The sequence below is a fragment of the Neolamprologus multifasciatus genome, chromosome 18 (genome assembly GCF_963576455.1).
Source record: "Neolamprologus multifasciatus chromosome 18, fNeoMul1.2, whole genome shotgun sequence".
Lineage (NCBI taxonomy): Eukaryota > Metazoa > Chordata > Actinopteri > Cichliformes > Cichlidae > Neolamprologus > Neolamprologus multifasciatus.
Window position 1 is genome coordinate 21,878,971 of NC_140456.1, and position 17,672 is coordinate 21,896,642.

Below are 17,672 nucleotides of genomic sequence, written 5' to 3' on the forward strand. Positions count from 1 at the left end.
TACACCAGCTGTTAGACTTTAGAAGTCATTTGATGACTATTTTTTTCCATTTGGGCTCACTCAGATCACTGAACCTGAAAGTTTCTCAACAGAAAACGGAGTGTATAAAAAATAAAAATTAAATCTTCAAACTGAGATATTTTTAAAGGACACTTACATCATTATAATTATTGAAAGTAAGTTGTATTCCTTTTTTGTTTGTTTTGTTTAACTGCAGGATATTTGGAGATTGCGTTTGTGTGCTTTTTGTTTATTTATTAAAGCTTTTGGTGAAAGTAAAGCCAGCAGAAGCCCCGTTGGTGTGTTTCAGAGTGTAGCCCACAACCTCTCAGTGGGCCTATCCGTCTATCTGCTGCTGCATTTGAATACAAGGTGACGAACTCTCCCACGGCGAGCAGTGCGCGCCTTTTTGGAATTAGCCACGCGGCACGCCTCGCATAGTAATGGTGGCTCGCGCTTTGAGCTTGAACTTGACCGCAGGAATGCGGCTCGTGGGAACGCAGGCTCGAGGGTGCCCTCCTCTATTCATGGCGCGCAGGTCGGTGTCAGCGCTGATTATCATAAAACCCAGCCTGCTTCAAATTAAGGCACGAGGGCTCAGGCTGGCGGTCCCTCTTTCACGCCAGGCAGAGGAGGAATTAACAGGTCTCTGCAGGAGCCTGCTGAGGTAAGAACTTTATTACTGGTTTATACACACGTTTACACAGCCTGCGCTAAGCCTTTACATCCACGGCTCTCTCGTATTAATGAAAACTGCGACAGAGGCCGGAGTATATTTTCACTGCGAGCAGTTTTAACGCCTTTGAAGCTGAATTTAGACTTGTTTAACGTCCTACATAAACTGCTGTAAGTGGCGCATATTTCCGCTGCTTGCGGACTTGCGGAAGATGGGCAACTTTTTAACCCCATGTAAAAGTGTGATTGTGTCTCAGCTTTGCTTAAACGTTATTAATAGCTTGACTGCGTTTTCGAGAGAAGATATGAAAGAAGCTTGGACTGTTAAAATAAACAAATATGAACTATTTTTCTCTAATAGCTTTTTTTTTATCATGTGAATAAACTGTCTCTGACATATTCATATGATAAAGGTCTCTTTAGTTATTAAACAGGCTCTTTAATAACTGTAGTTTCCTATTGGCTGGTCTTCTTATGGAAAAAGGCGTATTTACAGCACAACTGACAATACACTGATTTTTATATTTAAAGGAGTTTTAATCTATTTTCTTAATGTATTACGTCATATTGTCATTTCACAACGAATAATTGATTGATTTGTGTGTTATAGATTATATTGTTTTAATTGATTTAAATTGCATTTCATTTACTTTTGCCTTTTTTTTTTTACTTAATTTGCAATAATGGATTTGATGTCTTGTGTCTGAAAGCACATCTTAACCTCAAAATGCACTAATAACACTGCTGTTTTGTTATCATTGCATTTTACTGTTCTATAATCCACTCCCTAACAAATGCACAAATAGGACATTATATTAAAAAAAAGACACAAAAAGAAAACAAAAACATTTGCTGATTTTTTCTAAATAAGGTTTATCTATTAAATTCAAACATGAAATCTTCCCCTACAGGGCCTGCTGCATCACTGAGTTGAGTCTTTTGATGGGTACTTGGTTCAGTCTAATATGAGGCCTGTGAGCTATAGCATGCAACACTAACACCAACACAGCTCACACAGACTTTACAGAAGAGGCATAAACCCAAATAACACAAAGAAATGAAACTTTTTTTAATGTATTCGCACCATCAATCATTGCTGTTTGTATTCAGACATTAAATTCAAAACGCAACAAAGTGGAAAACATGTAATCTACAAAAATACCATTGAGATAATAATTCTTATTATTTATTTAATGAAATTCATATGCTATTATGGTTAATTGCAGTTTAAAATAAATCCTGTACTGACCTCACAAAAAATGAAAATGCATAACAAATAAATAATTTCTGCGTGTTGTACTTCAAAGTTACAGCCATAACATACATAACGAAATCAAAAACTATTTTAGAATCTGTGGATCTGCTCTGAATAATTCTGCATCTTCATAAATGTGCAGGAAACTTTAAGAGTTTTGTAAAAAAAATTAGTTCAGGATTTTGGTGTAAACAAACATGGAGAAGTACACATGTCGCACACTGAGTGACTTGATTTTGCACTAAAAAAAATTAAATTATCGCTCTGTTAGATAACATTAGCAGAAATAAAGTGTATAATAAGGTGTAATAGCAAAGCAAGAACAGCACACATGCATGGTGGCCATACCAGAAACACATGCCACTGAGCCCAAACATGTTTTTTAACACAACTAAACAATTCAAACACGTAATTAAAATCATTTATATTATTTAGAGACTTTTTATGAATTCATCTGCAAACTGACAAAAATACTGTTATTTTTTTAACTACACACTTTATACCCACAACACTTTATGTTGGTGTTATGTCAAATTAGTTTAATGTGTTTTTGTTGTTTGTTTGTTTTTGTTTTCTTTGTTTTGTTTTGTTTTTTTTTGGGGGGGGGGTTGTTTTTTGTTTTTTCATTGCCTAATCTCAAAATATGGCATAAAGGAAAGTTTTCATGCATGTTGGCACTGATGGCCCAACATTCAGTAACAAATAGTGATCTTTAGAAGCTGACAGGTGAATGTTGGCATTTATCTTTAATAAATGTGAACTTCAGTGATGATAGCTTCAAAATGTAAAAAGAACTGCTAAAGCAGTTTCAGTTCAATAGTCTGAAACATCATTGAATTCAAACACACACTGTTTTCTGTAAATAATCCCATAAAGAATCAATATAAATATTTACACTTACTATATAACTGTATGACGAATAAAAGAGAAATAAATACATATTAACAATAATAATAATAATAATAATAATAATATTAATAATAATACTAATAGTAGTAGTAGTAGTAGAAGTGGAACATTTACAGTGTGAGACACTTTAACCCTTTAACTTTAACTTAGCATTTTAACATTTTTCACTTTGGCTTTCATCACGTTTACTTATCTGAAAAGGTAAAATTAAGATTATTGAGCATTCTCTAATGCTACTATATGAAATTACATCTAGTAAAATTATTTGTTGTAACTTCAGTTTACAAAGGAAATATTATGCAAAGACCGTTTTTAGCTGTATGTTTTATTTCCTACAAGCGTTGTTTTCACCACGTCAGCAGTCTGCAACCTTTTTCTACAATTAAAATATTCATATTTTAAAATTCAAAATGTAGATTTTTAGCAATTAAATTCAATCTGAATATATTTTTGTCTTCTTTTCATTTGAATATGTAGGTTCAGTCTTCAGCTAAAAAAAAAAACAAGCTTTATGTTTCTCTCTTGCTTTCCCTTTTATTTATTTCTATGTTTCAAGAAGCGCACACGGACAGGCTTCACACATTCGATCAATATTCTAATAAAACCCAACAAAAACTGTTCGTGGATTGTGGACACATTTTCACGAGGCGATCGTCTCGTTTCTCGCCAAAGTGTGTCGCTGTTTCGTCCTGCAGTCTTTGCGTTTTCACTTTAAGCTGCTTTACTGTACACAGGTGCCTTCTAAACACGAGCCTGCAGCATGTCGTTCGCATTTTAAGATCCAGAAGGTTAAAATTCACAAGCTACAGTCAGTTAGAGTTGGTGAGCAGCAGCTAATAAAAATTCATTATTCCAAAGGAGAGCGCATCCGTGGCTGTTATAGCTCCATCATAAACAGGCTGGAAACACCTGAATACCCAGAATGCATTTTTGTAAAGATTCACTACATCATACAGTGCTTTGGATTTATTTTCCTGCTTTAACCTTATCGCTGGATACAATCTGTTTCAGTCATTTACCACTATAAAACAAAGAGACAACAATGGTCCTTTATGTTTTTAAGAGGTTTTGCATAACCATCCACTCTTTCACGGTATAATATTGTAAATGCACATGATGGAGAGACTAAAAACTAGATCTTAGACTCAGCCCAGTCACCTTTTTCAGGCGTATACAACAAAAATCAAACCGTTAGAACAAGGAGAGGGAAAACACACACAAATATATATATATATATATATATATATATATATATATATATAGATAGATAGATAGATAGATAGATAGATAGATAGATAGATAGATAGATAGATAGATAGATAGATAGATAGATAGATATATCTTCTACGCAGGAAAATACGTTCAGCCCAGCTTCTAAACCGGTGGTTGTTTAGCCACACTGACGTGTACCGATGCTTTACATCACCCTGCTTATTCAAAACATCCTCATCATCACACTTTTAATTGTAGTTATTTTCTGGATGTGATCCTGATTTCTATTTCAAGATAAATCAATCAGTAACCTGATTTGGAGCGCTTTTATTTTCTCGTTTATTCCCCCCCACCAATAATAAATTAATATATAGATATATATATATTATAGGCCTCTGTTTGACAAATTTGATAGGCTCTGGGCCGGCTGTATTCCCTCCTCCTCCTCTTCCTCATTATCACCCTCCCTCCTTTCGCCTCTCTCGCTGTCTGCAGCCGCAGCTCTTACACTCGTGTCTGACCCGCTTTATCCGGTAAGAGAGGATTTTTTTTCTGCATAACATGTCAGGAAGTCATCCGTTTACGTAGCAGCTAAAAGACATAAGATTTGCAGGAGGAGAGCAGTTTGTAGTTATGGTGCTGGCAGAAAGTGGGCGATATATTTATATATGTATGTATGTAAATGTGGAGCCCAGATTATTTGAATGAGTGCATTTCTGCGGCGAATTATTGCTCCCGAAAAGGTTTTTTCTTTTCTTTTTTTTAAATGCAGACGATCTATGTGGATGTAAGTGTTGGATTGCGTTCAAGTGATTTGTAAGTAGCCTTTTATATTTTGACAGCGATGCAGGTGCAGCGTGGTGGACGTTATTTTGTGTTCCACTGGAAATGTCTTTAATTCTCCTCTTCAGTGTGTTGCTTTCACTTCCACAAGAAAAATACATATCTGTGTGTGTGTGTGTGTGTGTGTGTGTGTGTGTGTGTGTGTGTGTGTGTGTGTGTGTGTGTGTGTGTGTGTGTGTGTGTGTTACCAGATATTTTTTATTTCAAAAGCACCGAGTTACATATTATTCTATTTTTTTCTTTATCCGCCTAAAATATATTTTTGCTTAATTATCTAAATTTATAAGAGAAGTGTGATTGAGATTTTATATTAGCATCAACTGACTTATATAGTGCAAAAATACTAATAATGCACAATAAGGCCTCCCGATCACCTAATATTTACTGTAAATTAATCTTTAAAGATTGGACATTTTGCTCCCATCGTGCAGGGATGACCCTCAGCTCGCTCGCTTCAAAGTTAACGCAAACTCCGGAATATTTAATGAGGGTCTCCGCTGCCATGTGCTCATGTAAGAAGTATTCATGTGGTAGTAGGGAGGGAGGAGGAGGTTGGGGAGGAGGTGGAGGCCCCAGGCAGCGCTGCAGTGCAGAGTTCAGCAGGGAGATATTGTTGTGAGCCTGGGAAAGTGTAGCGGGGCTGACGCCAGACTCTGTTGTGCGGGTTTGGAGGGAGAGGGGGAGACTTGGAGGATCCCAGACCTGATTGTCATGTAAATTTCTCTCCGGCACGTTGTTGAACTTGATGTTGACTTCTTTTTCTCTCTTTTTTTTTCTTTTTTGAGATGGGAGGTGGGGGGCGGTGGGAGTGGGGGCAAATTTTCCCTGTCACTTGTTTGTGGGAAAATCTTTCCAGGCACACACACACACACCTTTCAACGTATTGTTCAAATGTTCAGAGCAGGAATTGTGACCGTGGGTGACGTTTGTGAACATTAAAACTAGAATGTAAAAAAATGTTTCTTTTTAACCAAAAACATTTTAAATTATTTGGCAGCTGTTTTAAGTAGATCCGTCACCATAAAAAGGTTTTGATACTATTATTATTATTATTTCTTTAACCGTGGAAAACAAACAGGTGATATCAAGACCTACATATTCTGATATTTTTCTTATATTTTTAACAGTTTTTGACATTGGTGATTGTGTGATCGAGTGTGATGCTTTCCAACACACAGACGTTATCTCATATTTTTTCTTTATGGGTGCCAGAAGTGGAGGTTACATATTTTACAAGCAGGTGCAAGCGATGTTGGGAAGCACGTGTCCTCCAGGACTTGGTCACGCATGCTCAGGTGCAATGATGACCGTGCAATGAAAATGAAAATCTAGCTCATGCTAATGTTGAAAGAATATTTGTAAATGTGCTTTGTATGCAGGCTTTCTCGTGTTTTGATTTTTGTTTTTAACCGCGCCAATGCACTATGTGCTGCACAAGCTCGGATGCGTTATAACGGAGGCCACGATTAGATCTATTTATAAATGATGCAGAGTAGAATAGGATTCATACAGTAAAGTCCGACCTGTGCTGCAGCCTGACAGCAGAGCTGCACCTCCATGATACTAACAGATTGCCCATGCGCAATAATCAGATAGGCCTGTGTAACTGCTATCTGATGCAAGCTTCGTTTGAAAACCTGGACTGTAGCTCCCTGCTCTTTTATTGGTTTACACACACACACACACACACACACACACACACACACACACACACACACATCCCTATATCCATGTCTTCAGAGGACATTACAATGACTTGCATTAACTTTTTAACTAGCCTCACCTACTACATACGTAACCCTGACCTTCACTTTAACCTTAAAACACGGGTTCACCTTATTTGCGTCATGGGGACTTGATTTTTGTCCTATAAGAACGACAAGTCTTTATGATTTGGGTCCCCACAACACAAGCAATGCATGTCTCTCTCTCTCTCTCTCTCTCTCACACACACACACACACACACACACACACACACACACACACACACACACACACACACACACACACCTACACACACACAGACACAGACACACACTGGGGAGCTTTTTAAATATCCTTTCAAACTTTGGGTTATATTACAAGTTGCTATCCGGGTCTTGTCTCTGCCATTGGCTTCTTCTTTCAAAGGGCGTGATTCTTATCGTTCTCGCTATCTCATCTCCACAGCCCGGGTATCACTCACATCATAATATATCGCACTCGATAAGCCTGAATACTATCAGGATTTAGCTCGGCGTGAACCCTTTTTCTTTCTGCAGCCAGTACAAAAAAAAACCCAGAATTCCTCTGCTCGGTGCCTCAACAGCGAGCTTCTATAGTCTTGAAATAAAACAAGAGATTGTATTGTAACATTTTCTTAACTCTGTGGAGTCTCGTTTAAATCCTCTAACATGTTACTGTTGGTGTGCGCACTGACCGAACTGTGTCATAATAACGTAATAAAAATGTTTGCGCTCATCATCAGGTCACATGATACAGTAACGAGACTGTAAGACGACTAATTGGGTTTATTTCCCAACTGCAGCCATACAATAAAATGTATAATCACGTGTGTGGTGTGCTATTTAATGCGCACAGCAGAGGAAGCCTAACTGGACACACAACTAGCATTTGGATTAACACCTTGCATCTCACTGACTGACTTTCCCTGACACCAAATCACCGCAGTTGTGTTTTTGCGAGTTATCTTTTGTTCCTGACTGATTATATGAATGAACAGCTCAAATCAAGCTTTAAACCTTCCAGAATAGTCGTAAGAAGTAAATGAATTTAGGAAGTTTGTGCTCCCATTACGCTCCCCGAAACGAATTATAAAGCTCAAAAGAAAAAGGGGGGGGGGGGGCAGTCCTCTCCTTATTTTTTCTCCACACATTAAATTATGAATACAGGGAAGTTTTAAACATCTATAATTGAGTTCTCAAAAATACAGCCTGTGAAAGGTCAGGTTTGACCCATGCAGCTCAATCTGCATCTTGCTCTTAGAAATAATTGATGCGTTCGTCTCTCTATTTTACGCCCATGGATAATGAGTATAATTGGAGGAATCAGCTCCTGATTGACACGCACCTGCATTCATTTCTAATTTGGCTTTAATAATTTCGGATTCGCGCCCTCTCTCCCTCTCTCTCCCTCTCTCTCTCTCCCTCTCTCGCTCTTTCTCTCTGAGGCGGAGTTTATCCCCTCTGCACACCGTGGGCTCTCCGCACTTGTCAGTCGCAGCCTGCACGTGTGAGGGAGAGGACATCGTGTCGGTCCTTTGCAAAATCCACAAAGAGACAGGGAGAGAAGGAGGGTGGACACTCTGTAGTCTCGAGTATCCGAGCTTTTGCGCTATTTCCTCTCGGATGCGATTAAACCTAGACGCACAGGTGAATTAAAACCCCAGGGTGGAATTTGAAATATTTGGAGGATATGGACTGGTGGAGTGGAGTTAGCCTGATGTGCAAGTAAGTAGGATGCTGGCTTTGTGACTGGTGTAACTGATTATAACTTGAGGTGCCGTGTGTGTTTGCGTTTTTAACTTGCTTCTGTGTGCCTTCATCCATCGCACTGATTCTGACACTGTGAGCGTGTTTGCAGAAATATAAACTGAAGCTGTGACACTACAATAGAAAACCGTTTGTTAAGGTTTACGTTAAAGGGCCCATGCGTGTGACAGTGTGCACAACAAAGGTGCTCAAACTCATTAAAAAAATACATTGCTTGGTAAATGGGAGTGGATGAAGAAATAAGCTGTGTGCATATCACTGCTGCAAGGACTTAAGATGCTGTGCGAAACAAAACGCTGGTTGAGCATCTAACCAACTTGTGGTGATACTTGACTGTGGGCATAGTTAAGGTTAAAGATCTATCAGGCCTACAGCCTGCTAAGCTGTCAGTCACCGTGTGTGCGTAGAAGTGAGCGTTTGTGTTAAAGTCGTGTTTTAACCGTGTTTCTCCTCTAAATCCTAATAAATAAATTCATGAATATTTCTGATATGTTGAGCATCTTCCTTTCTCTCTCTCTCACTCAGAGTGTGAGTGTGTGTGAGGATCTCTCAGTCCAATGAGACCACAAGCAGGCTCTCTCTCTCTCTCTCTCTCTCTCTCTCTCTCTCTCTCTCTCTGCCCCCCCTCTCTCTCTTTCTGCCCTCTGTTTTCTCCCGTGTGTGTCGGAGAGGCGGCCCCTTTAAGAGACGACGGGTTAGTTTGTGTCTTTGGTTATCTAGCTGTATGAGTTTTAATTTCATAAAGCTAGAGAACCGAAAGTACGAACTGACGCCGAGCACTTCGGAGCCGCGGGGTCCTCTCGCTCGGCATGAAGGAGGAGGAGGAGGAGGAAACGATGCCGGGGCGGGCAACAGCAGGAGGAAGCGGGAGGGACGGATGCTGAGGGAGGCTGACCGCCGCGGCTGCCGCCGCTGAGGAGGAGTGGTGGAAGGGGCGGGTGGAAAACAGCACCTGCGTGATTGTAGCTGTGGCAGTCCACCTCTTGTGCAGAGCTGCTGGCTCTCTGGAGCTTGCGAGGGCGTGAATGTTGCTTCTGTATTTTTTTTTAGGGGGGGTCGTGGCGTGGGTATCGCGGTGATGCAGGGGCCTGTTGGGCATCAATATCAGCGTTTCGTTCAACTTTGGGGCACGAGGGAGACACGCATGTGGAGAAATCGTTCTCCAAATCCACACATGCTAGTGTGTAGTTGTCACAACTGTGTGGGTGTTAAAACAGTAATATCTTGAGGGGTGAGACAGAAATAGTTAAAGGCTTCACATGATTGGCTAATCCAGACCTCACGTGACGGTGTTGGCAGCACCAGCAGCATCAGATCGCTTTCTGAGATCTCACATGTTAGTTATGGCAATGTGTTGTAGGCCCAGAAGTTGCTGTAGCCTGCATTTCAAGGCATAATTACACAGTGTGAATTTATCCTGCAGAGCTGCATCCTGCAGACTCTCTGACTCCTCTAATACTCCAAGTGTATTTCCTGTATGAGCAGTGTAGCCTAAGTGATGTCCCCTGGCTGTAATTAACTTGACATTAGGAGTGTGATGTATAATTGGATGTGCATGCACACCACTCGGTGTGCAAGATGAAGCCCAGCTAGTGGAGTACTTGGGAGAAAGTGCAGGACTGAACTGCTCTGTGCTACCTGCTATCGGTGTTTTTCCATCACATAACTGTGGGTTGTTTGGTTCTTTGCTACCCAACCAGAACCTGCAGGTGCAACACATCAACATCCCGCCGCATCAGTAATTCAGAGTAAAAGAGACTGGGCTGTACCCGGCCCTCTTCAGTGTATTTTGAACAGGCTTTCGACTCAAATCCAAGTTAGACGAGGCAGATATGTTTGAATCTGTGTTTCACAGGGTGGATTATTTTTGTGTTCGCCTGTTAGATAAGAACTAAATAGGACATCGGCTCAGAGTTTGATCTATTCTTAGAGCAGAATCAGCGAGCCTCAGAGATGACTGAATATCCCTGAAGTCCCTGCATGCTCTATTTAGACCATGACTGACAATATTTGATGTGCGCCGTTAGACAAGACAGCTCAAATGGTATGTGTGTGTGTGTGTGTGCGTGTGTGTCCATGTTTGTGCATCTGGGTTGTTGACATATGCCTGGTTGAGGAGATATACACGATTTGACCTCCATGTTCTCCATTTATGCCCAAAAAAGGGATTAATATGTCATATGAGTCTTTCTGTGATGTTCTTTAAAAATTTCTAACCTACTCTCCTGTTATTTTATGTGCTATTTTTTATGTCTCATTCTGCATTTCCGTAGCTTAGCAACTGTGATGCAGTGCTGATAAAACATCATGCATAGCTTTGCTTTGTGGTATAGTTCCTTCACTAGAAATACTTTGTGTAGCTTGTCCATGACATCTTACATTTATAGTTTACAATATGCGCAGCACAAAATAGATTTAACCTTGCAACGAGGCAAAATAACGTAAAGTGCACAGAGGAAAAATACACAGAAGTAAACAAGTTTTAGAGATTGATCTTAGCTGTATGGTTAACAAACACAATGCATTCCTTTCTTCTCCTGCCTTGTGTTTTCATCCACTGCCTCTAAATCACTGCTAACTGATTTTCCTTTCTTTTATCTTTGAAGAAAAATGCCGGGAATTTCAGCCCCTTATTTATCACCTCACAATGAAGTCAAGCTGCCACCAGACAAGATGAGGAGCAGCAATCAGCCTGCAGGTGAATACACAAAATAGGAAGACGTGCATGATGAACGCCGATGTTGTTTGCTTCCATATCGGTAACAACCCACGACGGTGTTGCCAAGCGCAGAAGCAAGCGTGCATCTTTTTGTCTTATGCAGCTTGGGTAGCTTTAAGAGTGAATCCAAGAGGTCAAACCAGAAGATGCTGGAGGCTTTCAGAAAGTTTTGCATCTAGATTCATCAGCCAGCGATGGAGCTTTGCTGGTGGTTGATTGTTGTCCATATTTTGTTGAGCTGTGTGACCATAGTGGGCTGTGTGTGGGTGTGAAAAAGCCAGAAAGAGACACAGACTAAGCCTGAATTTTGAAATACTTAAAAAAAAATATATATATATATATATATATATATTATTTTTATTATTTAGTATCAAATGTGATTTTTTAAGTGCGTTGCTCTGCTTTAATTCTCATAAACCCTTTCAAAGCAAAAGGAGCATTAGGAGACCCATTTACTGCCATTTTTATTTTGTGTAAATGTCAGTTTTATACCTTTCACATATATGCAGGAATATGCATACAGGTTGTAACAGCCGTAGACTGTGGCCTGCAGCTATGAGAGAGTGCAAATGGTCCGATCTAAGCGAGTGAAGTAGGACCTCCATGTTGAATTCCATCATTTCTTTTCTTCCTTTGAAGTATTAACATTTTTTATGTCGTATATCACCCCCTCCTCCCCCCTTTCCCCACCATCATTCTCACACTTACACACACACGCATGCACGCACTCACAACTCTCTTTTCATTCTCATACATTCAGCGTTTTATCCCTTTAAACACTATGATCCTATTTGTCAGGTGGAGTGTGTGGTAGGTGCAGGGGAGGTTGCCGTGTAATCTTTGCTGCGGTTCTTTATCCCGTTAGGAGAGCGGAGGCGTAGGGCTCACCCAAGGTTTGGACCTGCTCATGTGGAAAGAGTGTTTGGGTGGCTCTGTCCTTTTTGCCCCTAATGCCTTGATGAGCCACCCTCCCCTTCATCCAAAAATCTCTGATTGCTGGGAGCAAAGCATCGATCAGCATAAAGCTATAGCATATGCATAATTCGGTTTTAGCAGCAGCATTAAGTGAAAACTGTAGAGTGACTCATAAGGTTAAAGATTATTGAAAAAATAGATAATTTTAAGGCTGCTGAGAAACATAACCAAAAAAAATGATATAATTGCAGTTATTGGAGCAAGATGGAAACAGAAACATTCCTGGCTTTAAGGCCGTCAGAGCGTTCCCTCCAATTCCCTCTTAAATAGTCAAGAATAAGGAATTAAACGGTAAGTACATATTGTTAGCAAGGTCAAATCTTCGTGGTTCCACAACCTTGAAGCTCAATGGAAAGCTCAGTTATTCAAATTTAGGATGGAGTTCTTTGAATCGCCCAGATTTTCCCAAGCTTTACATTAGCATATGCAAGGAGCGGCCTGTGCTGCTGTTTTCTAAAGTGGATGTAAATTATAACCTCAGTATTATACAGGCTGATAGGAGATAAATCTCTGCAGTAATGCATTGCAGTGAATGGTGAATGGGGGTGGGGGGGGTGGTATTGTACAGGGTCTGAAGTAAGTGTGTGTGTGTGTGTGTGTGTGTGTGTGTGTGTGTGTGTGTGTGTGTGTGTGTGTGTGTGTGTGTGTAGTACTGTACAATAGCCCGTGGCAGATGGAACACAGACAAGCACTTGCTAATAGTCATGCTAAACTCTCTTTTCACTGGCTTTCGTTTCTACAGATTTTTTCCATAATTTCTGAGACAAATTAGAAATTTTAAGTCAGAAGCAAAAACAAAAACAAAAAAGAAAAGAAAAAAAGAAAGAAAGGGAAAAAATATGCGTTTCAATATTGGCGAAAGAATTTTGAAAGTGTGCGCACATCGTTTTAAAACAAATATTAACACAGGGAGATTACTAAGTCGAAATTTGCACTTGTGCGGTCCAAAAGGCTGAGAGGCTTCAGGCCTCGCAAGCAGAGTGGAGATCTCTTTGGAATCCCTATGCAAACTAGGGCTTGAATAATGAGATGTATTTATGAAGGGCTGGGAAGGGGGTCCTGCTTTTGAAAGCCAGTAGGCTGGAGCCTGAATGGGATAGAAGGAGGAGAAGGGTTGGTGTGTGTGTGTGTGTTTGGGGGGATCTTGAACAAGGGGGAACCAGGGTGTGTATGTGTGTGTGTGTGTGTGTGTGAAGGGGGGTACAGGGGGCCCCCAGCAGCCCAGGCCTCGGCCAGGCAGCTGTGAAAAGGGGTCCCGTCTTTTTCCCACGCCCAGCAAGACGCGAAACACTGCCGCAGCTCGCTAGGGTCAAGTCCCATCGCTAATATATACACACATACATGCACACGCATGCACACACACATACAGCAGAGAGCTTGTTAATTTGTAAAAGTTGTGCAAATTAACAAGCTGTCTGGGAAGCTCTGCGACACGGGGACACCTGCTATTCTCCCAGAATGCTTTGCACTCCCATCAAGGGGCCACTGGGCCTTGATGAGAGAACAATTAGGTCATAACTTCAACTTGAACTTAAAATTCTGCTGAGCATTGAGAGGAGCCTGGATTTCTTTCCCCTCATACTCACATTGTGATCTTGTTTGATCGAGTAGTTTAATTCTAATATTTTTAAAAAAAAATTTTTTAATTTACTATGATGGAAAGCTCTGATAGAGGTCTTGTGAAGCTTCTGATATGTCCACTCACACGGGCTCCAGAGACAAACTTGATCTGAGACCTTAACTGTCAACTTGGCATTGTCTGCACACACACACGCACAAAGAGATAGATGCTTCAGAGAAACAAAAGGGGGAAAAAAGCACAAATGGGGAAAAGTTTACAGAGAGATGAAGCAGTTTTTGAGGATTATTTTAGAGCTTAACCTCAATGCGACGTTTTGTCCCTCAGTAAATACAAAATGTTATCTGATGAATAACAGATAAATAATTATAATCAGAAAAAGGAATGGAAATAATTCCCTTTAATTCAGGTGATCATCTGGTGCTTCTTTACCCCACATTTTGTGTTACATGTGTTCCAGTTAGTTTGATCATGAGTTCATGTAAAGCTCTCTGAAATGCCGTCCGTGGCAGCGGCTGCTCTTTTTACCTCCTTCCCGATGAAGCTAGGGTCCCACCCATGGCTTCTTTCTATCTCTCTCTCCAGATACTGGCACACCAATCAAAATGGTGCAGCACTCACTTCCCTCCCCGTTCGCCTCCGTCGCTGCTTCTGAGCAGTGTCACACTAATTCGGTTCCCCCTGCTTGCACGGGCTCCTCACTTTAATTCCACGCCACGAAAAAACATGCCCACCATCTCCGCAAATAAATTACCATGCATCCTCTCTCCCTCTCTCTCCTTCGCCCCTTTTTTCCTTTTTCATCCCAACTGTCCCTCCCTCCTCTATCTCGTCCTCCCCTCCTCATTATCATGTTCCCTCCTATTCAGATGAGTTTCAAATAGAGAGGGGGACCCTTCTAATTAGCTCTGTAAAGATGCTTTGTCGTGGTCAGTGTGGCCACCAGTGTGTGCATTGAGAGAGGATGTGTGACAGCTAGTGTAAGCATTGAGAAAGTGTGTATGGGCCCTTAATGAGGTTTGTTAGCTGAGTGTGTATCCTGCTGTTTGAATACATCCTCAGCAGCCTTTGAAGGAAGGGAAGAGATGAAGACAGCAAAGGAGGAGAGAGAGGGAGAGAGAGAGGAGTCTGTCAGCCTGGTAGGTTGCAGGATGCAAATAATGCATTTGTGCCCGGCGTGGTTTCCATTTGAACAGCAAATGAGATGAGAATAATGTTGTATGTGCGTGCTGTACATGAAAACTGCAGGAAATATGCGGGGTCATCATGCTCATCAGACGTTCGGAGGATTTCCTGTGCTTTCAAATTTTGCGATGAAAAAAAAAACCCCTTTGGGGATTTTTAACAAATATATATTTATACAAGACACTAAAACGAGCAGAGAATCCAAAAGCAAGCAAATGTTTGCTGAAAATTAATCTACCAGTTCAGCATGATTGTAGCTCCAAGAAAGTCGGCTGTAAACAGTTACTGGATGAATGTGAGGCAGGTGCAGAGAGGGACTGATTCAGGTCATCGTTTGCGTCAAAGGGCAAGAAAAAGCCTGCAAGCTAGTTCCATAAAGAGGAGAGGGCATTATTGTTGCAGAGCATTAGTCTTTTTGTGGTGAAGTCAGAAAGAAACAACAACGGAAGGCTCAGTCTACGTAATGATTCAATTAACTGCCGATCAACTAAAAAATTGTGGAAATAAAAAAATATATATATACACATATACATACATATATATATATATATATATGCAGAGTGAAGGTAGTGGCTGTGGTGGCAGAGTGGGGGAGATTAGAAATGGCTGGAAACAGACGAGAGCTGAAGGTGGAGGGTAGACGGCAGAGAGAGGAAAAAATAGGTTAGGAAATGAGGGATTGTATGGAGCCAAAGAGCCGACCTGCTGAGCCTGCCTGCTGCCTCAGAGATTGTAAACTGTCACTCAGGATGCAGACAGACAAGCAAGACAGACATCATTTGCCCATTTTACCCTCGAATACTGAAACTGTCATCCAAGCAGCCCCTCTGCCCCTTCCTTTCTGGTTTTTTTTTTTTGTCATCCCTCCCTCCATTTGCAGTCATTTTTGTTTCTGTACATACAGCTAAATGAACTGCCCAGTCTTTTTTTCCCCCGTCTGTCACAGTTCCTCCGATACTTCTCTTTCCTTGGGTCGCTTTCTCTGTTGATGAAATGAGTCAGCTCCCAGTATACTCTCCCCTCTCATTGTTGGATGGTTCGTTGCCTCTCCATAGGAGGTAGAGAGTGTTTGGGCTTTTTCCCCTGTTTTACCAGTTTAGCAGTGTAATCCTTTACACTGGCACAATGAGCTCTCACTCCAGCCATGGGATCCTATTAGGCTCCCAGAGAGACACAGGATCTCCATAAACATTTTCCAACTACTCCTCCACCCCCAGCCCCACTACCTCGTCACCACCTATACAGCCTGCTGGCCTTAAACACTGTCAAACTGATAGCTTCCTTTATACATTTTAAGCAGAAGTCGCCCCTTTGTTTTGCGGGAGATTTTTACCTGTCTGGAAAAAGGAAGGTAGAATAAAAGCTTTTACACCTACATTACCAATGGATTGTTAACGCTGTCAGCTTCACTCCCAAAACAGTGCTCCCTTACAACCATGCAGAGTGTATAACAAGCAACTCAGAACGAGCAAATGCTTGTTATACAGTCTTTGGATGACCACTAAAGATGTTTCAAAAATGCTGAAGTCATTGGAGATGATGTGATTCCTGCTCTCTGCTGCAAATATGAAGCCATTAAAGTGCAGATAAATTCCCATGTCCTTCATTTCATGCACATACTGTACATCAAATTCATCTCTGAGTTTCACTGGAACAAACAAAAGCAGGCAAACAATTTCGTCCTTCAGATCCAATGAAAAAAAAAAAGGGGGGGGGGGGGGGAGTTGGATGTAGTTAAAATGCACCTGCATCAAAAATGATGCTGCTTTTATTACCAGTTGGTAAAATTTGTATGAAGAGTCTGACAGGGACACGGTGGAAGAAATGTGGAAATAAGGTCACCAGTCAAAAACAGACGAGGGGCGTTGCAGTTATATGTTAAATGTAAAGTGAAGTGTAAATTTTACTCAGTAATGTGTATTATTTTTTTTTTTAAAAAATGAATGCACAAACTGTTTGCTGGGTCAGTATGTATCACCAGAGCATGCCACTGAAAACCTGAATAATGAGGCAGAGGTCTGGGTTCAGTTCCACCCTGAATGCTTTCCTGTTTGTCAACCCTCTTGCTCTCTCTTACTTTCCTGTTTATTCTCTACTTTATTGTCCAATAGATATTTAAAAAAGGAAAGAAAATAAAAACATGAATAAGAGAAGCCCATAATAGGGAAACCATTAAAGAACTTTTAGGAGTTGCGTTAGTTTTGTGGTACATTAATATGGATATAATATAATATAATATAATATAATATAATATAATATAATAGTCTGCAAATCCCCAAAATACAGCTTGCTATCCTGGCTTGGTACTGGCTATGTGTGGTTTGTTCAGTATGGCTCCATCTATTTCTTGAAAATGTCCCAAGCAAATTTTTGTACCCAAAAAAATTGCATTATTTATATTTAAATAATATACTAAACAAACCCCAAAACCACATATGTGTGATCAAAGACAGATCTGCTTCTTTCCAGGCTCTTCTTCACAGGGATTAACTAACAAGAAGAACATATGTTCTACATTTTAACCGCTCCAAAGCAGAGGCTGAATCACGCTATTATTTGTCCTCATTAATTCTCCTACAAATGAAATACAGAACCAGGCATCCTTAGTAAATTGCACACTGCAAAATATCAGTTAGCACATATATTTCTAATGTGGCGTCTTTAATTCATGCTTTGAAAGTCGTTTCGTGGGATTCGGAATTAACCATCTGTTAGTAGTCTTTACTTTTCCCACATCATATTTCTGTAGATGCGCGAATAGCTTCTTATGTGCAAATAGCTTCTTCACAATGCTCACTAATAAAATTGACAACATGCGAGCGGGACGGA

At 40.6% G+C, this 17,672-nt stretch overlaps 1 protein-coding gene across 6 annotated transcripts in view; it reads left to right on the plus strand.

The window, feature by feature from the left end:
• The first annotated feature begins 401 nt into the window (after positions 1-401).
• LOC146497873 (uncharacterized) overlaps positions 402-17,672 on the plus strand; it is a 28,899-nt gene continuing 11,628 nt past the window's right edge. Inside the window, exons 1-3 of one of the 6 annotated variants that reach the window (XR_014870503.1) lie at positions 4,538-4,584; positions 4,824-4,867; positions 10,992-11,083. Coding sequence is in view for 1 of the 6 variants with exons in the window: in XM_085139548.1 (XP_084995674.1) it covers positions 444-667; positions 10,992-11,083 (316 nt within the window). In the remaining 5 variants the exon portion in view is untranslated. The other 5 variants (XM_085139548.1, XR_014870502.1, XR_014870501.1 and 2 more) reach the window with 5 other exon arrangements.